Here is a 22,828-nt window from a genome sequence, read left to right on the forward strand (position 1 = left end):
ATAGTCTTTTACCCCACTTGGCTGGAGCCTGAGTCTCATTATGGATGAAACATTTGTAACTAATACTCAAGTGTGCGTTTCTTGGCGTTTTTGCACAACAACTACTCACACCATTGAGTAATAACACTAATTGTGTCACCCAATGTCATCATAGGGGCCTTTTGGGCCGCCATTCTCAACATTGCCATTATGAATGGTGCTAACTGCTAAAACAGCTCGTAGTTCGCCTGATCAAATAAGAAAGCGAGTGTGGCCTTTTCATTTAAATCAACACAGATGGAAAAAGTAAAGGGGTCATGACTAATATGCACTGCAGGCCAGGTGAATAATGATGACTGAAATAAAATCTATCAAAAGTAATGACTAAAAAAAAATTGTCCAGCCATCAGCATGATAATGGTAAAATTGATTTGAAACGTAAGTCTTTGGGCACATGTGGCAAGTGTTTTCTCCTCTCTAGCAATTTCTAGCCATGTGACAATGGTCCGAGGTGATGTAGAGGAAACCCCACTGTGTGCTTCCCAGCTTCGCAAATGGCACATTACAAAATATGAATCAACAAGATGAAAAAGGAAAGGGGCAAGGGACACGCAGGCACTTTTTGGGCAATTACTCTTCCTCCCCTTTCCCCAAACAGTAACTCTGCTGCTGCAAGTCTCACTTTAATCCATCAAGGCCGACACAGAGGACCCCCACTCTGGCAAAGTGGGAAGGACAAAAACAAGTCTTTAAACCAATGAAGCGTGATACAGTATGTACTCAACGACAGTAACTGATCCATAGGGGAAAAACTGTATTTGATGTAATACATTAGAAACTCACCTGTCTTGTCTGTACATGGTCTGTCCACTAACAACTCCTTTGGCAGTAATAAACTGAAATGCTTGCAAGTCTGAAACATATTCACTAGTACTTAATAAAAAAAAAATGATAAGAGGGGTTTGACTGGCATTAATCCTCAAGGTGAAGAGGCCATTTCAGCAGCATCACTCAGCGCTACATCAAAACCGCTAGGCCTACATCTCCTTCTGCGACTGCACTTTTCCTCCAGCAATAAACTCAATAACAGTGCAAGTCAGACCGAATGAGTTCACCAAAGAATAGCTAAACAAAAAAATCCAATTGAGAAAATGCTTCCTTTTCATGCTCATGTAACAAGAAACTGTTTCCGAGTGCTTGCCTTGCTACCCAGGGGAATTGGAGGATACGACCCTGACATGTAATCTCATGGTGAGGGACTGCATCTGATGGAGGGATAGGCAGAGCCGTGGAGAGCATTGGTGCCCCCTGTGAGGGGGAAAAGCATAGAAGTTTAGTTGGAGCAGCCCTATCACTCATTTAAGGTGGAAAACCTGGAGTGGTTGTGTTTTTTGTTCTGTGATTCTTAATTTAATTCGTAATTATAAAGACAACTTAAATTAAGTGGAATTCTTTGTGTGTTTTCATGTGGCATTTAAGGAATTTCATGGATCTTCGAGCCAACTGAGCATAACAAGTGAGTCAATATCCCAGCATTCACCAAAACTATGATGGTATTCCATACTAATGACTTCTTTTGAGCACACGCATTGTTGAGGCTGAAAAATGGAACAATTTGCGAGTGCTTGAGCTCACTCGAGTGCCATCTCATCAGATGAATACTAATTAGCTTCATTTCACGACTGGCCACTAATGACAGTGATATGCCACAATATATCCATATTTATGCCAGCATTATTTTATTATTCAAGTGCGGCCAAACTTCAGCAGAAAACAGACAGTTTATCGCATCAAGTGTGTCTGGGAACAAAACAATCAAAAGACTGCATGACAATGAGGATACTTGCCAACTCTAGCAAATATCTACTCAGCCTAGAGTGACTTTAGCATGTATGCTAATTTCCTAGATAGAGATTCAAGTGTAGAAAATTGGTAGTATTGCAACATAAAGCATGCTACTGACAACCTATTAGCCAGCTTGGATAGTTGTCTAATCTTATTCAAATCCATAGAGCTACAATAAAAAGGCCTAAGCTACTATATATTCAAACTGATGTTCCAACTGAAAGATATTCCAGATCGAATAACCGTACAATTATCACACACAAAATTGCCAATTTGACCTGAATATTAGCACCCTGCTGCTAACACATGGTGTAGACCATGGCCGAGATCAAGCGAGCGACAGCAAGTAAATGGTGCTACACATTCAACAACAGTAGCTGTTAATGACAAGTTATTTTACCTGCACAACCTATGGATACACGTGGCGTCCAATTTCATCTTCGACACATACGCCTGCAATATGACTCTTTGAAACATCTGAGGATGATCAAATCAAACAGCACTTGTAGAGGTTGTGGTTAAAACAGAAATCATGATGAATATTGTAGAAATCCAACACGTTTCAAGAGCCTAACCCTGCCTTACTATGTATATTGAGTTTGGAAATATCATATAGGAGATGGCCTATAGGCTTCATAATTATACAATATGTAACAAAGTACAGTATAACCGATACCATTCCCAGGCACCTGTAGGGGATTTCTTATATTTTATGGGTTGTTTCCATCTTCAGGTAACAAGTATGAGATCTCTAAGATGTAAAATATATGAATCATATTTTTTTTTCGGGCTAGATCACCAAAATCAAGTTGGCCAATTTCCAAAATACTTTTTCCCAAAAAATCAAATACATGAGCAGCTAGTACAGAAGATCAATAAGGAAACAATTAATTACGGAACCTCATTAACTCAGAATTCTAAGAGCAATTAAAAACAGTAAAAAACTGTTTGCATTGTGCACTATAAACTGAAGATATCCACATTATTAGTTGGTATTAATTCACTTACAATTGGTGTTGTATACAGGACAAAAACACTGGTAATGATACATATCTTGTGCTCTTGCCCCCTCTATCGTCCAAATGTAATATTATGCTTGCTTATGCATAGTTGAGTCGTCCTGTTTTGTGGACAACATCACTGAAGCACAGAGGATTCTGACACAATTGTCAAAATAATACTTTAATAAAATATCAGTAAACTACAAATATCAAAACTAGGTAGGCCTATATGGACAAAAGGCCTGCCATTCAATTAAATCCAATAACCTCAACACATTTGACAAATCCAAAGTAGCCTAAATCACAGTATTTACGACCCATCATGGTGGGCGGCCCTCTCAAAGCTATATTGACTAGCCCTTTATTGACTAGCCCTCTAGCTCTGACTCAGGGCATGCGTATTTATTTATGCCCGATTTTAGCAAGCTTGCTCATTTGCCAGCAACTGCTCCTTGGTCCTGACGGGCCTTTTGGCACCTGGCAGGACTGTAGTGTGAATATCTAAGTAATGAAGAAGCAGTCTGTTCTCAGACTGGGGTAATACGCTTTGAGACAAAATGCAGGAGGAAGGAGGGATGGAGAGCACAAACAAATGCTCTGTCTTGGTGGGGCGGAACACCTGACACTGGCATGGCCTCAGCTGGGTGCCGTAGCTCACTGATTACAAGGTAGAGGGCTCCATAACAACTGAAGGCAGACAAACACACATTTATATTCAAAGACAGACAGACACTAACAACTCCATTGGAGGTGTTACAATGGGATCCTAATGGAGTCATCTACACACTGCACCTGCCACACTGAGACAAACTCCATTTGGAGAAAAAAAAATTGCAAATGAAGAGAACAGTGATATGACATGCATACATATTAGTGGCACGAGGTCAGCAGGCAGCTGGAAATACGAAGGGTAAATAAAAATGTGTTTTCATCAGTCCTAGGGTTAAGTGACAGTGACTTTTGAATGCAAAAGGTCATCCATGAGTGATATAGCACGTGTCACTTGCTAAAAGGTTATGCTTTAAGAGGTAACTTGGCAGATGCAGCTGGGCAATTTCACTGTAATAATGATGCTGAGACTCAGCCTCCCGAGTAGCGCAGCGGTCGAAGGCGCCACTACAGTATTGGTTCGATCCCAGGCTGTCACAGCCAGCCGTGACCGGGAGCTCCATGGGGCGACGCACAATTGGCCAAGGGTTGTCTGCATTAAGGGAGGGTTTGGACGAGGATTTCCTTGTCTCATTGTGCCCTAGCGACTTGTGGAGGGCCGGGAGAAAGCGTGTTAACTTCTGTCGTCAGTTGGACGGTGTTTCCTCCGACACATTTGTGCGGCTGGCTTCTAGATTAAGCGAGCGGAGTGTCAAGAAGCACGGCGGCTTGGAAAGTCATGTTTCGGAGGACACATGGCTCTCCTGAGTCTGTTGGAACGTTGCAGCAATGAGACAACCAATTGGACATCACAAATATGGGGAGAAAAAGGGGGTAAAATATATATGTCAAACAAGTTTAAATAACCATACAGCTATGAACTCTGACAAATAAATGTTCAGGGGAAATTGTTAAAAGTAGTCCTTGTGCATAGAGTTGTATGTTTTGGGGAAAAAACTCCAGACCACCTTTACTCCACACAAACAGACGCGTACTAAGCTCGCCCTTCATTTGGAATTTTTTTTTATTTTCCGATCCTCCAGATTCCTGCTGACAAGCAAAAACTAAAGCAGAAAGTACCAGTGACTCAGATGATGCGGATGCTACGCTACAGGATTGTTTTGCTAGCACAGACTGGAATATGTTCCAGGATTCATCCAATGGCATTGAGGAGTATACCACCTCAGTCACAGGCTTCATCAATAAGTGCATCAACAACGACGTCCCCACAGTGACCATACGTACATATCCCAACCAGAAGCCATGGATTACAGGCAACATCTGCATTGAGCTAAAGGCTAGAGCTGCTGCTTTCAAGGAGCGGGACACTAATTAGAAATCCCTCTATGCCCTCAGACGAACCATCAAACAGATAAAGCTTCAATACAGGACTAAGATTGAATCCTACTACTAATCCAACGGCTCTGATGCTTGTCGGATGTGGCAGGGCTTGCAAACTATTACAGACTACAAAGGGAAACCCAGCCGTGAGCTGCCCAGTGACGCGAGCCTACCTGAGGGGCTAAATGCCTTTTATGCTCGAGTCGAGGCAAGCAACACTGAAGCATGCATGAGAGCACCAGCTGTTCCGGACGACGCTCTCGGTAGCTGATGTGAGCAAGACCTTTAAACAGGACAACATTCACAAGGCCGTGAGACCAGACCGATTACCAGGACGTGTACTCAGCGCATGCGCGGACCAGCTAGCAAGTGTCTTCACTGACATTTTCAACCTCTCCCTGACCGAGCCTGCAATACCTACATGTTTCAAGCAGACCACCATAGTCTCTGTGTCCAAGAAAGCGAAGGTAACCCGCCTAAATGACTACCGACCAATAGCACTCACATCAGTAGCAATGACGTGCTTTGAATGGCTGGTCATTGCTCACAACGCCATTATCCCAGAAACCCTAGACCCACTCCAATTCACATACCCTCCCAACAGATCCACAGATGACGCAATCTCAAATCGCACTCCACACTGCCCTTTCCTACCTGGACAAAAAAGGAACACTTGTGAGAATGCTGTTCATTGACAACAGCTCAGCGTTCAACACCATAGTGCCCACAAAGCTCATCACTAAACTAAGGACCCTGAGACTAAACACCTCCCTCTGTAACAGGATCCTGGACTTCCTGACGGGCTACCGCCAGGTGTTAAGGGTGGGCAACACATCTGCCACGCTGATCCTCAGCAGGGATCCCTCAGGGGTGCATGCTTATTCCCCTCCTGTACTTCCTGTTCACCCACGACTGCATGGCCAAGCACTACTGCAACACCATCATTAAGTTTGCTGATGACAACCGTGGCAGGCCTGATCACCGACAACGATGAGACAGCCTATAGTGAGGTCAGAGACCTGGCAGTGTGGTCCCAGGACAACAACCTCTCCCTCAACGTGAGCAAGACTAAGGAGATGACTGTGGACTACAGGTAAAGGAGAGCCGAACACACCCCCATTAACATTGACGGGGCTGTAGTGGAGCGGGTCGAGAGTTTCAAGTTCCTTGGTGTCCACATCACCAACAAACTATCATGGTCCAAACCAGTGGTGGGCCATCAGGGCCAGCAAGGCCTTCTCTGCTGGCCTAAACATCATCAGAATATAATTGTATATATATATATATATATATATATATATATATATATATATATATATATATATATATATATATATATATATATATATATATATATATATATATATATATATATATATATATATATAAAAAAACAATTATCCCACAAATATGTATTAAATAATTCCCCAGAGTAAGAGTTATACTTTTCATTTCATAGCTTTCCTCTTGGTTGCACTGCTTCCAGCCCCAGGTTGAGATTTGGAGGGCTGGTCTTTATGTTAGATCTTTTATCCAATCATATTCAGCCATCATGTGTTGCCAGGGGTCTAAAATCTGCCCTCAGGCCTTCAAAATCAACAGTGCGGGCGCTTGTAGCTTAAAGTGAATGGAAATAAAAATTTAGTGTCAACCAATCAGCTTTAGAGTTGGCTATTGTACACCTGCTGGCTGGCTCCAGTGTTACACAGGAGCCAGCTAGCAGGCGTAGTGCGTGCACGTCTTTTGATTGAATTACCAATATTGAGAGGCAGGTCCTATATGGGCAGGTCTATGCAGAATCTCAGAAACTGTACTGCTGGGAATGCCTATTATTTGCAAGTGATCGATTTGGTGTTTGGTGCCACACTGGCTTTGCAAACTTGAGTTGTCTAACCAAGGCAGCAACGAGACACCAAAGTACGGCTGGGCACTTACAAGCAATGGTGCTTTTGAAAACTTTTGGGGACACCCGAGTGGATCTACAGCTCAACGAACAAGCGCGCAGGGCAACGAAGCTGCACAATGAAAAGGTATTGTACTCTTCCCCTGCAATTCTCTGAATAAAAATGTCAATTTCAAGGTGACGCAACGCCTGGTTATACTGCGTTTCTGTCTAAAATGTATAGTGTCTAGAGCCATGATTACCATGATGATGGTAATAAGAGATGGATTAATTCGGGTGGGACTGTGTAGGACTTCACTGAAGGCCCAGGCCCCAGGCCCACGGCATGCTACTGGTCCAAACACACCAAGAAAGTTGTGAAGAGGGCACAATGCCTTTTCCCCCTCAGGAGAATGAAAATATTTGGAATGGGTCCAAAGATCCTCAAAAAGATCAACAGCTGCACCATCAAGAGCATCCTGACCGGTTGCATCACCGCCTGGTATGGCAAATACTCGGCATCTGACCGTAATGCGCTACTGAGGGTAGTGCAAACAGCCCAGTACATGTACTGGGGACCAAGCTTCATGCCATCCAGGACCTATATACTAGGCGGTGTCAGAGGAAGGCCCAAAGAAATTGTCAAAGACTCCAGTCACCCAAGCCACAGACTGTTGTCTCTGCTACCGCACGGCAAGCAGTACCGGAGCGCCAAGTTTAGATCCAAAAGGCTCCTTAACAGCTTCTACCCCCAAGCCATAAGACTGCTGAACAATTAATCAAATGGCCACCCGGAATATTTGCATTAACACCCTAACCCATTTGTTTTTACACTGCTGCTACTCGCTGTTTCTTTATCTATGCATAGTCACTTCATCCCTACCTACATGTATAAATCAACTCAACTAACCTGTACATCCAGGACATTGACTCGGCACCAGAACCCCCTGTATATAGCTTCATTATTGTTATTTTATTGTTTTAACCTTTAATAAATCGTGTTTATTTTCCCACTTTATTTAGTAAATATTTTCAGAACTCTTAAAACTGCATTGTTGATTAAGGGCTTGTAAGTAAGCATTTTCATGAAAATCTAAGAAAAAAGGTAAATCTCCGAATAATCCAAACTAAAAGACAAAGCCTTTAGGACAAATTGAGTTGGCTAGCCAAGACTACTTCATTACTTTTTCAACCCAATGGTTAAATCTACATGATAATAAGTCCCACTGGTCCTGCTCGTTCTCTTTTGAGGATATTTCCTTGGAAGATGATTTCTAGACTAAAATATACCCCTGCCAATTTAAAATTATATTTGTGCAGATATTGTCCAAGCCATATTTCCATACAAGGCTGTATTGTATATTGACAGAATATAGAAATACCAAATGTTTACTTTTAAGGACAGTTTTCTGGACACAAATTAAGCCTGGTCCAAAAAGTTATTTCATTGAAAATTCTCCATTGACAATGATTTTTATTCCATAGTCCAAGACCAGGCCTAATTTGTGCCCAGAATACTGACTCCGAAGACATATACTGTTTCTCTACCATCTATCAGTTTATGGCCAATGTCTTCTGGTCCAATTGGAGGGAGCTCTCCTATAGCAAATGCTATTCCATAATACTGTATGACCAATGTACATACAGTCCACTGAGTAAACAATAACACTGCCGTTACACTGAAAATACATTTATCTACCGATGTCAGCTTCAGCATATGGTGCGATGAGCGCAGATCATTTTTCATTCTGACTACACCATAAATTGTGCCGTTCCTACAAAGGTGAGGACAGGGCTGATCGATATCACATTAGTGTTTTAATAGTCTTGGAAGCAGGAGATGTTTTTTGCCCCACATACAGCGAGACGGCCTGATATGAATCAGTGAACAAGGTAAAGGCTATTTCTGGGACTTGTGATCGATTACAAATTAACAGTAGACAGACCAAATCATTAGACAAAACATGTCTACCCAAAATATCAGGGATGAAATAAAACATTGACTTTAATTAATTTTTTTTTTTTACTCACTGGTGCAAAAAAAAATCTCTAATTAGGAACCAGCTCTTTCCTGCACATTAATTTTTAAATGTGGGAAAATGATCGGGACATTCATGGGTATATATATCATCGGCTGTCATCAAACCACAAAGTGCAACACCATACGCTCATTACACAGCTGGAGTCCCTGAAGTACTGGTGACGCTACCACCAAAACAAAGACATTCTGAAAAAAAGGTAAGCTTTATGTTGACAGGGGAAATCAACCTGCTAGTAAGTGTTACTCATGTTCTACAATGCAACAATTTCACTGATTTTACTGAGTTACAGTTCATGAGGAAATCTGATTTAAAATAAATTCATTAGGCATCTGTCGGTCACAGATAGCTTAACATTTATAATATATATATATTATATATATTTTTTTTTAAATGGGCCTCAGGATCTCTGTGCATTCAAATTGCCATTGACAAAATGCAGTTGTGTTTGTCGTCCGTAGTTTATGCCTGCCCATACCATAATCCCACTGCCACTATGTGGCACTGTTTTCACAACGTTGACACCAGCAAACCGCTCGCCCACACTTCGCCATGCATGTGGTCCGCGGTTGTGAGGCCGGTTGGATGTACCTCCAAATCGAAACGGAGACTGCTTATGGTAGAGAAATGAAAATTCAATTCTCTGGCAGCAGTTCTGGTGGACATTCCTACAGTCAGAATGCCAATTGCAAGCTCCCTCAAAATGAGAGACATCTGTAGTATTGTGTTGTGGCAAAACTGAACATTTTAGAGTGGCCTTTTAAAGACCTCAACACAAGGTGGACCTGTGTAATGCTCTGCTGTTTAAATCAGCTTCTTGATATGCCACAGGGATGTAAACACACTTGTGCCCAAAACTTGAGAGAAATAAGCTTTTGCGTTTGAAAAATATCTGGGATCTTTCATTTCAACTCATGAAACCAATACGTTACATGTTGCATCTATATTATTGTTCAGTATAATATTATTGTTTCACCATTTTCACATTTAACAAATGACACATTAGTCAGAGTACATGGATATATTTAAACAAACAACTTTTACAGTGAAGTGAAGCTTTCAAGAATATGACAAGGGTTGAAACTGATTAGCTTATTTGCAAGAAAAAAAAGTAGGTGTTCAGAGGACGAGAGAAAAAAGCTTTGCGATACGGTCTTGCACAGGTGTCCTGACAAACCACATGTATCTGACATATCTGGCATCACTTCACCACAATGACATGCGACAGCAGATACCATGATCAAGACCCAGCGCTTCTGTATACAAATCGACGTCCTGCTCTGATCGGATAACATGTTCTCTGACACTACTACAAAGCTGATCATTGTATCCAATACATTATATAACAAAACACCAATCATTTCAATCCTGAGTTTTCAAGTCTCAGGGCAACGTGACGTCACACGTTTAACAACCATTGTTAGCATAGCTAGCGGCAAAGCTACATTATCAACCCACTCAAGTGGAGTTCCCTGTACCAGGCGATGATGCGTTGGACCAGGCAGCAGTTGAGTTCCCTGCGGAGGTTCTGCAGTTCCTTCCGCCACTGGATCCTCTTGGTTGGGGCTGACATGCTTGTCACTCACTGCTGTGGAACACGTACAGCACGTCGTTACGTGGTACGGTCATTCCTCGTCCTACTAAACCATGTTGATCAAGTACAAAACTAAAAAACTAAAAAGTTGATCAAGTACCAAAATTGTTTTCAGAAATGCGATAAAAGCGGAGGCCAGATGCTCAATTAAATGTCACTGACACAGTACAACCTTGCACTTTCTAACAAAGATATTATCAAATCTGAACAATACTTCATATTACAGACATGAATTTATAATTACCCGTTTGGAATAGGCCTATGTAAAATGTGGCTAATTCCTGTCCTCTTATGCAAGTTATGGTATAATTTATAAGCCCCATTAACCCACCTCAAATGGAATGTTTGTTTTTTTTACATCTAAATGCACAGCGTTAATTACTGAGCAGCAGTGATAGATGGGGATTGCGAGACTAGCTTTTAATTACTTCTCATGATATCTTTAATCTGACTAAACAGACCTGGAAATACCTCCACTTCAACCCAGCAGGACAACGCACACACACCATACCTGGAGCAAGTGCTCCGATGAGTCTCCAAGAGATGGTATAATATGCAGTCAAAATAAAAATTTTCTACATAAGGGAACAGGTCCCACAGTTTAACTGAAAGTGACAAACAAGGTGGCACAGTTTATCCTCCCAAAGCTGAATTTAATTGGATTGTATACAGAGCCCTGAGGAATGCCAAAACACGCATGGGGGTTATTGGTCGTGTGTGTAATGACACACTCTGGGTGGAACTGGTAGTTCTGCTATGCTTGATTGAGTTACACTCCCGAGACAGTCAAACATGTGGAGCAGAATGAAATGAGGAAGGAAAAGTGTGTTCGAGCCAAAGATAAACTTGGTCACTACAGAAAATGGTCTTCAAAAGCAAAGCATTGATTAACCTGTTTAGAACACTATTTAATGAATACTATAAAAAAAATAATATTCTTTACAGGATTATTCAATAATGTTTATGATTTAGCCTCACCCCGTTGACTGAAAACCAAAATGTATTGCCTAATTCCTATACTTTCACTGCTGTGTGGGCGCTAAGCCTGCCGTGTGCTGTTGGTTTGGGTGAAATATAGCTTGTCGATGGATGGCTGAGAGTTGCAACCTCATTGTTCCTTGATTACATATGCATATTGATCTCCAGTCAGAAGGGAACGCCTCAACATATTCACAAAATCAATAGGCCTATAGGCTGTGCTTTACTTCACTTCACTTCACTTTTTTGTCTCGTGTTACAATGGATGACTGACTTGCTGCCAATACTACCTAAACAAGTAATTGAATCACTCGCACTGTATTTCACAAGATAGTTAACCAAATTCAATGGTCTTAGATGTCATGGGCTGACACCAAATCCAAACTAAATATTCAACATACAGTGCCTTGCGAAAGTATTCGGCCCCCTTGAACTTTGCGACCTTTTGCCACATTTCAGGCTTCAAACATAAAGGTATAAAACTATTTTTTTGTGAAGAATCAACAAGTGGGACACAATCATGACGTGGAACGATATTTATTGGATATTTCAAACTTTTTTAACAAATCAAAAACTGAAAAATTGGGCGTGCAAAATTCATCAAAAAGACAAAGTGTCAAAATAGGGATAAGATTGAATCGTGCTACACCAGCTCCGACACTCGTTGGATGTAGCAGGGCTTGCAAACTATTAGACTACAAAGGGATGCACAGCAGCGAGCTGCCCAGTGACACAGGTCTACCATACGAGCTAAATCACTTCTATGCAAGCTGCACCGAGGCATGCATGAGAGCATCAGCTGTTCCGGACGACTGTGATCACGCTCGCCGTAGCCAACGTGAGTAATCTTTAAACAGGTCAACATACAAGGCCGGCTGGCCAGAGGGATTACCAGGACGTGTACTCCAAGCATGTACTGACCAACTGGCAAGTGTCTACCCTGACATTTTCAACCTGTCCCTGATTGTAATACTAACATGTTTCAAGCAGACCACCATATTCACTGTGCCCAAGAACAAAGGCAACCTGCCTAAATGACTACAGACCCGTAGCACTCACGTCCGTAGCCATGAAGTGCTTTGAAAGGCTGGTAATGGCTCACATCAACACCATTATCCCAGAAACCCTAGACCCACCTAATTTGCATACCGCCCCAACAGATCCACAGATGATGCAATCCCTATTGCACTCCACACTGCCCTTTCCCACCTGGACAAAAAGGAACACTTATGTGAGAATGCTATTAATTGACTACAGCTCAGCGTTCAACACCATAGTACCCTCAAAGCTCATCACTAAGCTAAGGATTCTGGTACTAAACACCTTCCTCTGCAACTGGATCCTGGACTTCCTGACGGGCCACCCCCAGGTGGTGAGGGTAGGTAGCAACACATCTGCCATGCTGATCCTCAACACTGGAGCCCCCCAGGGGTGCATGCTCAGTCCCCTCCTGTACTCCCTGTTCACCCACGACTGCATGGACAGGCACGACTCCAACACCATCATTAAGTTTGCAGACGACACAACAGTGGTAGGCCTGATCACCGACAACGACGAGAGAGCCTATAGGGAGGTCAGAGACCTGACCGGTTGGTGCCAGAATAACAACCTATCCCTCAACATAACCAAGACAAAGGAGATGATTGTGGACTACAGGAAAAGGAGGACGGAGCATGCCCCCATTCTCATCGACGGGACTGTAGTGGAGCAGGTTGAGAGCTTCAAGTTCCTTGGTGTCCACATCAACAAACTATCATGGTCCAAACACACCAAGATGGTCGTGAAGAGGGCACGACAAAGCCTATTCCCCCAAAGGAAACTAAAAAGATTTGGCATGGGTCCTCAGATCCGCAAAAGTTTCTACAGCTGCAACATCGAGAGCATGGTTGCATCACTGCCTAGTACGGCAATTGCTCGGCCTCTGACCGCAAGGCACTACAGAGGGTGGTGCGTACGGCCCAGTACATCACTGGGGCTAAGCTGCCTGCCATCCAGGACCTCTGAGGAAAGCCCAAAAAGGAAGGCCTCTGAGGAAGGCCCTAAAAATTGTCAAAGACCCCAGCCATAGACTGTTCGGTAGCGGTACCGGAGTGCCAAGTCCAGGACAAAAAGGCTTCAACGGTTAATCAAATGGTTACCCGGACTATTTGCATTGAGTGCCCCCCCAGACCCTCTTTTACGCTACTGCTACTCTCTGTCCATCATAGTCACTTTAACCATATCTACATGTGCATACTACCTCAGTCTGACTACTTTTATAGCCTTGCTACCATATATAGCCTCGCTACTGTTATTTTTCACTGTCTTTTTACTGTTGTTTTTAAGTCTTTACTTTCCTATTGCTCACCTAAAACCCTTTTTGCACTCTTGGTTAGAGCCTGTAAGTAAGCATTTCACTGGGCAGCAGCATAACCTAGTGGTTAGTGCGTTGGACTAGCAACCGAAAGGTTGATCAGGCCTACTCTTGTGTCGTCTGCAAGATCGAATCCCCGAGCTAACAAGGTACAAATCTGTCGTTCTGCCCCTGTTCCTAGGCAGTAATTGAAAATAATTTATTCTTAACTGACTTCCCTTGAAAAATAATAAACTGTTGTATTCGGCGCACATAAACTTTGATTCAGGCCATTACATAGTGGTTTCATGACAACAATAGATCAATTTTAAACCATGATGGGTGATAGAATGGACTATAAGTATATTCATAATACACAATTCATATGTGGTTCATAGAAAGTTACCAGAGTTGTCTCCAAGAAGAGGACAGTCGTATACTTAGAATTTCCTGACCCTCTCCTACTTTCCTAGATGTATTCCAAACTACTGGAAGCTCATGTGCATCCCCTGAACGTGAACTTCACACATCCTTGAGGAAGAGATTATCATTCTAATCGTCTCACTTAAAAATGTGTCTACTTACTGTCCCAACAAGTGTGCACAACGGAACTGATGCAATGTATGTTTGATCAACAAATGCTTGGCTTTAATAATCCTTTATCTAGAAATGCCTGTACTGAGTGTGTAAGTGCAAACTTGCCCAGTACCACAATGTCATTGTGGTCAGAAGCCCTGTGGTTTCATGAGAACAAGTCATTGGGTAACCACAGCAGGGCCAGACAGCAGAAGCACACTGCGTATCACACACACCAGGGCTATAATCTGGTCCTCCATCAAAAACAGCAGCTAAAAATAGCAAAAGGGGCATAGCAAATTGCCTCCTTAATAAAATCCCATGCGGCATTTAATGTAAAGAGGTTGAGCCCGCCAGGTATTGGATTTAGTACACCAACTGAGCTGGCCCTGTCTTTTTTACAACTAAAGTCTTTAATTTGCCAATAAAAGTATACATTGTGCCATTTTAAAACAGAACACTTCACTTCTTGAGCATCATGAATTGTTCGGCTTTTACTCATACACTACCACTCACAAGCACAAGAAATTTGATACTGTGACCTCTTGACCATATCAAGTAATATGATATACCATGGGGAAAATCCTAAGACAACAAAGCCCAGAACAAGGAAGCCAATGTCGAGGTCAGGATAATAAAAAAAAAACATAAAACTGATGTGTCTGAATTCATAATGCAGTCGACTGCCTATAACTTTGTAAAAAAAAAATACAAAAAAAACATGGATGGTATCAAGAAACATGCCATGACAAGGAAAAAGAGATGACCATAAAAGACTAACTCGGCACGTTTCTTGTTTACAATAAATCCCTGCACTCACGTGGTGGCATTTCTCAATAAGGAAACAGATATTTGCCTGTTTTTTTGTACTTTGATCAATTGCTACAAGAATCACTCGTAAAAAATCTTATATCAGCAACACTAGTTAACCATTGTTAGGAATTCACTTTGTGGCCTGTACTGTATTAAAGGTGCATCTCTTTCTCCAGATGAACAGAACCCTCTAATAGGAGACTAGCGCCATGGCGAAGTTGACCATCCTCATACTTGTCTGTGCCGGCTTGGAGCTCAGCAACACAACGCCCTTAATGGAGGCCCAACTTCTTCCTCTTGAGCGTTCACTAGAGGCAAACCCAGAGCTCCCTACTTTTGAAATCTTACAGAAGATTGACGCCGAACATGTTCCTCCTATGGAGGACATGGGTGTTGAGGGAAACTACTTTGAACAGAACCCACAGAACCCACAGGTGTTTGAGGAAACAGACGCCGGACAGGGTCTCTCTCTCTCTCTCTCTCTCTCGAGCCATCAGAGGAGCTTGGTGTAGAGCAGTCCATGTCTCTGGAGGATGAGCAGGTGAAGACAGAAAGCAGTAGTGTATGCTCCACAGGCTGGTTCAAACATGGGCACCGCTGTTTCACATACATCCGCACCGAACGGACATGGGCCGAGTCGGAGCAGTACTGCGTGTTTCAGGGGGCCAACCTGGCATCCATCCACAGCACAGAAGAGAAGCACTTAATTCAGGAGATGATCCGCAGAGAGACACACGACTTCCCAAGAGTCTGGATCGGCGGACAGTACGCTACCCAGGAGCGCCTTTGGCTGTGGAGTGATGGGTCCAGGTTCTACTACCGCGACTGGAGCAATGTACAGCCTGATAACGCCATGGGAAATGAGAACTGTATGCATATGAACTATGGAGAAGAAAAACGCTGGAATGATTATGTCTGCAGTAGGACGTTACCTTCTGTATGTTCCATGAAACTATAAGCTCTGACGTCGCCTTAATCAAGATGTCTATTTTGTTTAGTTTTCCTATGTATTTTCATGATGACTATTAGCAAATGAGTAAGAATAAATTGCTACTTAACATGACTAACACGAAAAACCGCACTCCATTATGTGCATCATCGTTTCGATTTTTATCTCTGCATTTGTTAGTTACAGCCACCTTGTTAAGACCAAAATAAGGGCAGTTTGATCATGTTTGTCAAATATAAATAAAGGATTAGTCCTGTATATATTCAAGTGGCTACGCATGTTATTGTAAGGACAACCTCAACTGGTTTGTGGGGCGACATGATTCTTAGACTGTATCTGTCAAGAATACAACTTAAAAGGGAAAAAAGGACAATCATTGAATATACCAATCAATAATTTTTACACTACAGTAATAATTATTCACGGATTGTAATTATTTCCCAAATGAGACTTCAGCACTTAAAAAAAAAGGGATTTAGGGAACTAGGGAAGAGCTAGGGACTAGGGAACTAGGGAAGAGGAACTAGGGAAGAGCCAACTTCGCATAATTGTAATGAATAGTGAGAGCGGCGCAGTCCATGTTTGCTTGTTCTCCGTCTCCCCCATAGCAGCCTTTTCACCTGACATTAACGGCCTGAGTAGCAAGCCACTTTATAAACACACTCAGGAGATGTGCCCTGCTCTGATGGATTGGAATGTTTCCATAAATTATTATTTAGGCAAGAGGTGCCTGCTTTTCGCAGATAACAAGTGGCTCTTTAACAGTCAGCGTGTTCCAAAGACACTGTAGAGATGCACACTGAACAAGCCACCTGGGATTCTGGCCTCTGACACTCGGCCCTTCACGGACATTGTTGCAAAGGAGCACAATACAAAAGTACTGTATCCTACATACTAGAGGTCACTATTTTTCTCAGGGGCTCTCTTTTCTCAGCTCACTAGCAAGAGGCTATTTGGGGTGAGACTTTACACCAACAGTGACAAAATGTACATCAGGAATGAATGAATGCAGCGTGTGACAGCACTGTTTGGCTCCACCATATGCTAGGCTATCTGTTGTAAATATCGATCTTAAAATTAATTGTTTTGACAGATTTTGCAATCAACAGTGCTGAGCTTAGCTAAAAACCCATTAGCATTCTGCCTGAAATACAATACCTATTTGGTAGGGGTGTAACGTAGGGCTGGTCAATCCTGTCAAACTACCAGTATTCCGGTATTCCAATATTTTTTTTAAAGTGACAGTATGACGGTATTTTATGTTCTAAATTTGCATAGGGTGGCAACACATTAAGTTATTTCAAAATGGGTCTTTCTCCATTCTGATTATTTGAACAGTATAAAACAAACTACATTTCTCAATTTCCACATTTCCTGCACTCATTTTTAAAGCCACACTGCCACGTAGGGCTGCACGATATCTAGGCCTTTACCAAATTCTGTTAATTGAAAAACACTTGAGTGAACTGTTGGAATCATGGAAAAAAATGATTATTTGAATTCTATAGTTAGAATATAATGGTGGACACTTTGAATACAGTGTGACATGACAACAAATGAAAATGCCAGGCAGGAGTTATTTTGACAGGGTAGGAACCAAAGTGTTATTCAGTGTTTCCTATGGGACACTATAATCTTTGGCTACATTAAAATGTTCTTTACTTCATGTAGCCAACATACAGTGGCTGCAGTCCAAACACATAATTTTTACCCCCTCAGCCCTTGTGCTATCCGCTTTCCCTCGGGGGAATCCCCATCGAAAACAGATGCAGTTTGATTGGCATCTTAAGTGGAGGTCCAATTCACTAACGTTGCCTCCTCGCCCCCAATTTAGCACGAGGGAGCGAGTGAACAAGTTTGGTCACTTGCGGGGTTGATATGACCCACAATTCAATGCAAACTGTAGTCGCATGTCAAACTCTGGTGGCTGTGATGTGTCAAATATAATCACAAGGCTGCATTTTCGGCATGTCAGAAAAAAGTATCAAGCTAGCCTGGAAAAACATATATAAATACATATTATATATACTGATTTTATGGTTGGCAAATGGGCTTAATTTTTTTTTTTAATAAAATGACAAAACTATAAAACTAGCACGCCAGCTATGGGTAACTGTAGCGAGCTACCTGACAGGAGGGCTACCTACAGTTGAAGTCGGAAGTTTACATACACCTAAGCCAAATACATTTAAACGCAGTTTCACAATTCCTGACATTTAATCCTAGTAAAAATTCTGTCTTAGGTCAGTTAGGATCACTTTATTTTAAGAATGTGAAATGTCAGAATAATAGTAGAGAGAATTATTTATTTCGTCACATTCCCAGTGGGTCAGAAGTTTACATAATCTCAATTAGTATTTGGTAGCACTGCCTTTAAAATAGTTTAAATTGGGTCAAACGTTTCGGGTAGCCTCCCACAATAAGTTTGATGAATTTTGACAGAGATGGTGTAACTGAGTCAGGTTTGTAGGACTCCTTGCTCGCCCACGCTTTTTCAGTTCTGCCCACAAATTTTCTATAGGATTGAGGTCAGGGCTTCGTGATGTACACTCCCAATACCTTGACTTTATTGTCCTTAAGGCATTTTTCCACAACTTTGGAAGTATGCTTGGGGTCATTGTTCATTTGGAAGACCCATTTGCGACCAAGTATTAACCTCCTGACTGATGTCTTGAGATGTTGCTTCAATATATCTATGATTTTCCTCCCTGATGATGCCATCTATTTAGTGAAGCGCACCAGTCCAACCTGCTAGAATCCTGACTAGAACCAAAAAATTTGATCATATTACTCCAGTGCTAGCCTCCCTACACTGGCTTCCTGTTAAGGCAATGGCTGATTAAGGTTTTACTGCTAACCTACAAAGCATTACATGGGCTTACTCCTACCTATCTCTCTGATTTGGTCTTTCGATAGATATTCCCCTAGAATAGCTCAGAGACCTAGATTGGTGACATCAGTCAGATTACTGCTAAATTAGGTGATCGATCAATGGCTTTTCTTTAATAAAAAACTTAAAAAGGAATACACCTGGTGTAATAGGTCAATGGTCAGATCCAGAATTGATCTGTTTCTCATTTGCACTCAGCAAAAAAAAGAAACTTCCCTTTTTCAGGACTGTCTTTGATAAATCATTCGTAAAAATCTAAATAACTTCACATATCTTTATTGTAAAGGGTTTAAACACTGTTTCCCATGCTTGTTCAATGATCCATAAACAATTAATGAACATGCACCTGTGGAACCATTAAGACACTAACAGCTTACAGACAGTAGGCAATTAAGGTCACAGTTATGAAAATGTAGGACACTAAATAGGCCTTTCTACTGACTCTGAAAAACACCAAAAGAAAGATGCTCAGGGTCCCTGCTCATCTGCGTGAACGTGCTGCAGATGTGGCCAGGGCAATAAATTGCAATGTCCGTACTGTGAGACGCCTAAAACAGCGCTACAGGGAGAAAGGACGGACAGCTGATTGTCCTCGCAGTGGCAGACAACGTGTAACAACACTTGCACAGGATCGGTACATCGGAACATCACACCTGCGGGACAGGTACAGGATGGCAACAACTGCCCGAGTTAGACCAGGAACGCACAATCCCTCCATCAGTGCTCAGACAGAGAGGCTGGACTGAGGGCTTGTAGGCCTGTTGTAAGCTAGGTCCTCACCAGACATCACCAGCAACAACGTCGCCTATGGGCATAACCCACCACCCCTGGACAAGACACTGACGAGTCGTGATTTTGTCTCACCGGGGGGGGGGGGGGGAATGGTCGGATTCGCATTTATCATCGAAGGAATGAGTGTGACACCGAGGCCTGTACTCTGGAGCGGGATCGATTTGGAGGTGGAGGGTCCGTCATGGTCTGGGGCGGTGTGTCACAGCATCATCGGACTGAGCTTGTTGTCATTGCAGGCAATCTCAACGCTGTGCGTTACAGGGAAGACATCCTCCTCCCTCAGGTTCCCTTCCTGCAGGCTCATCCTGACATGACCCTCCAGCATGACAATGCCTCCAGCCATACTGCTCGTTCTGTGCATGATTTCCTGCAAGACAGGAATGTCAGTGTTCTGTCATGGTCAGCGAAGAGCCCGGATCTCAATCCCATTGAGCACACCTGGGACCGGTTGGATCGGAGGGTGAGGGCTAGGGCCTTTCCTCCCAGAAATGTCCGGGAACCTTCAGGTGCCTTGGTGGAAGAGTGGGGTAACATCTCACAGCAAGGACTGGCAAATTTAGTGCAGTCCATGAGTCCATGAACTTAATACAGCTGGTGGCCACACCAGATACTGACTGTTACTTTTGATTTTGACCCCCCACCCCCACCCTTTGTTCAGGGACAAATCTGTGGAACATGTTCAGTTTATATCTCAGTTGTTAAAGCTTATGTTCATACAAACATTTATGCATGTTAAGTTTGCTGAAAATAAAACACAGTTAACAGTGAGAGGACTTTCCTTTTTTTGCTGAATTTCAGCAAATCTCATTAGGCCAACTGTTTGCAAATGGATGAGAGCATAACAAACTGTCAGTACATAAGACTGGAGCCGTTTCTCTAGCGCCTTTCCCACGTAAAACGTTTAATAATATTTCTTCCATGACCACTAATCTGAAAGGGAATAAGAGGTGAAAGCTGCATGGCAGAAACATATCCAGTCCTTTCATGTGTCAGTGGTGATGGACGAAAGGAGACAAGGAAACTATGCCAATCAACTAGAACATGTCATCCTGTGCTTAGTGTACTGGGATCTCATGTGTTCTTAGTCTGAAGGAATAGTTCAGTTTCACTGTACTACCACTGGATGTCAGCCTTGCACACCATTACTGCTGTTGTACCAAATAGTGTTTTCTGGGAATGGATATGCTATCCAGCTGTCCATTTCAGATATGTAACAGAAGAGATATTTTTCTTCAGAGACACATTAACAAATGTTTAACAAATATGTATGTTTGATTTCTGAAAGGGGTGAAGGGTTTACAAGAAAGACCGCATAATGTGGGTTATTGCACACATCATAGGTGTGTACATTGTGGGATAGTAAGAGCAGCAAGACGTTGTCCCACGACACTCTAGGGTCAGTATCGCTTGCCATCTAATGACTAAAAATGGCACTCCAGTCTCCTTTTCCTCTAATTTATAACCTGATTTATTTAACAAAAAAAGGCACATCAATAGGTGGTCCACGTATGACATGGCACAAGTGGGGAGGTGGGCCTTTCTCTTTTGTCCTCCATTGCTTCTGCAATCGTGTATATTACTCTATTTATACTTGGGATATTGTTTTTCAACACGAAATTTCAAAAATAGCCGAGTGTCTCTAAGGTTAGGATTTGGTAAGGATAACTTCTACCCAAAGCAGGGTTGTTTGGGTGCAGAAGTAGGCAGGATTATGGGCGGACTGAGGACATGGACAGGGCCAGACCGGCCACTTCAGCTGGTCATGTTCCTCCCATATAGGGTCATGACTCCTCAGTAAAGATGCAGAACCCTGCCCACACATGGCCCACAATGCCCAGCTCCGATGCGATCACATCCAGTTCACCTGTCTAACAGAGAGCACACTAAATGTCACACATCAAGGTATTGAAGAACCATGGATTCATATCAAATTCTGTCACATGCGCCGAATACAACAGGTGTAGGTAGACCTTAGTGAAATGCCTACTTACAAGCCCTTAGCCAACAATGCAGTTAAAAAAATACATTTTTTTTAAATGAGATAAAATACTAAAGAGCAGCAGTAAATAACAAACGCAGGGCTATATACAGGGGGTACCGGTACATAGGTAATATGTACGTGTAGGTAGAGTTAAAGTGACTATGCATAGATAATAGCAGAGAGTGGAAGCAGCGTAGAGAAGGGGAGGGGGGCATGCAAATAGTCTGGGTAGCCATTTGATTAGCTGTTCAGGTGTCTTATGGCTTGGGGGTAGAAGCTGTTAAGAAGCCTCTTGGACCTAGACTTGGGGCTCCGGTACCGCTTGCCGTGCGGTAGCAGAGAGAAAACTATGATTATCGTGGCTGGAGTCTGAGGGCCTTCCTCGGATAGGGCCTGGTATAGAGGTCCTGGATGGCAGGAAGCTTGGCCCCGGTGATGTACTGGGCCGTACACACTAGCCTCTGTAGCGCCTTACGGTCCGAGCAGTTGCCATACCAGGCGGTGATGCAACCAGTCAGGATGCTCTCGATGGTGCAGCTGGAGAACCTTTTGAGGATCTGAGTACCCATGATAATTCTGTTCAGTCTCCTGAGGGGGAATAGGTTTTGTCGTGCCCTGTTCACGACTGTCTTGATGTGCTTGGACCATAATTGTTTGTTGGTGATGTGGACGCCAAGGAACTTGAAGCTCTCAACCTACTCCACTACAGCCCCGTCGATGAGAATGGGGGCGTGCTCGGTCCTCCTTTTCTTGTAGTCCACAATCATCTCCTCTGTCTTGATCACGTTGAGGGAGAGGGTGTCCTTGCACCACACTGTCAGGTCTCAGCCTACAGGGAGGTGGTCAGTCCCATCGTTGATCAGGCCTACCACTGTTGTGACATCAGCAAACTTAATGATGATGTTGGAGTCGTGCCTGGCTGTGCAGTCATGAGTGTGTTTGTTTCTGTTGGAGAGTTTCATCCTCTCTCTCTCGGTTAGAGGGGATAGTTCAGAGTGACATTCATTCATTTGTTATAGAATGGATGTTTATGGAGGTTGTCGTTCTTCGCGTTCAATGATACCGAATTCCTATTTGCAGACTAGTAATTAATATCAAAGACTTGTTCTTGTTCTGTCGGTATCGATAGTCTAAGAGTTTAAAAACGTGGTATGGTTAAAAGATTCAGCAATGGTCTGCAACCTTCGT

The 22,828-nt window shown here is 42.7% G+C and overlaps 2 protein-coding genes across 2 annotated transcripts in view; one reads left to right on the forward strand and one right to left on the reverse strand.

Annotated features, from left to right (window-relative positions):
- kcnip4 (Kv channel interacting protein 4) overlaps positions 1-22,828 on the reverse strand; it is a 266,264-nt gene that overhangs the window by 227,553 nt on the left and 15,883 nt on the right. The gene's annotated exons all lie outside the window — the stretch shown is intronic.
- On the forward strand, positions 15,403-16,244 carry LOC110531753 (ladderlectin-like). The gene has a single exon (XM_021615146.2). It carries the CDS (start codon positions 15,549-15,551, stop codon positions 15,984-15,986), a length of 438 nt encoding a protein of 145 aa, XP_021470821.2. The 5' UTR covers positions 15,403-15,548; the 3' UTR covers positions 15,987-16,244.

Source organism: Oncorhynchus mykiss, chromosome 9 (genome assembly GCF_013265735.2).
Source record: "Oncorhynchus mykiss isolate Arlee chromosome 9, USDA_OmykA_1.1, whole genome shotgun sequence".
Lineage (NCBI taxonomy): Eukaryota > Metazoa > Chordata > Actinopteri > Salmoniformes > Salmonidae > Oncorhynchus > Oncorhynchus mykiss.

Coding starts and splice junctions, on each gene's coding strand:
- LOC110531753 (XM_021615146.2), top strand. CDS start 15,549: ATGTCTCTGGAGGATGAGCAGGTGAAGACAGAAAGCAGTAGTGTATGC.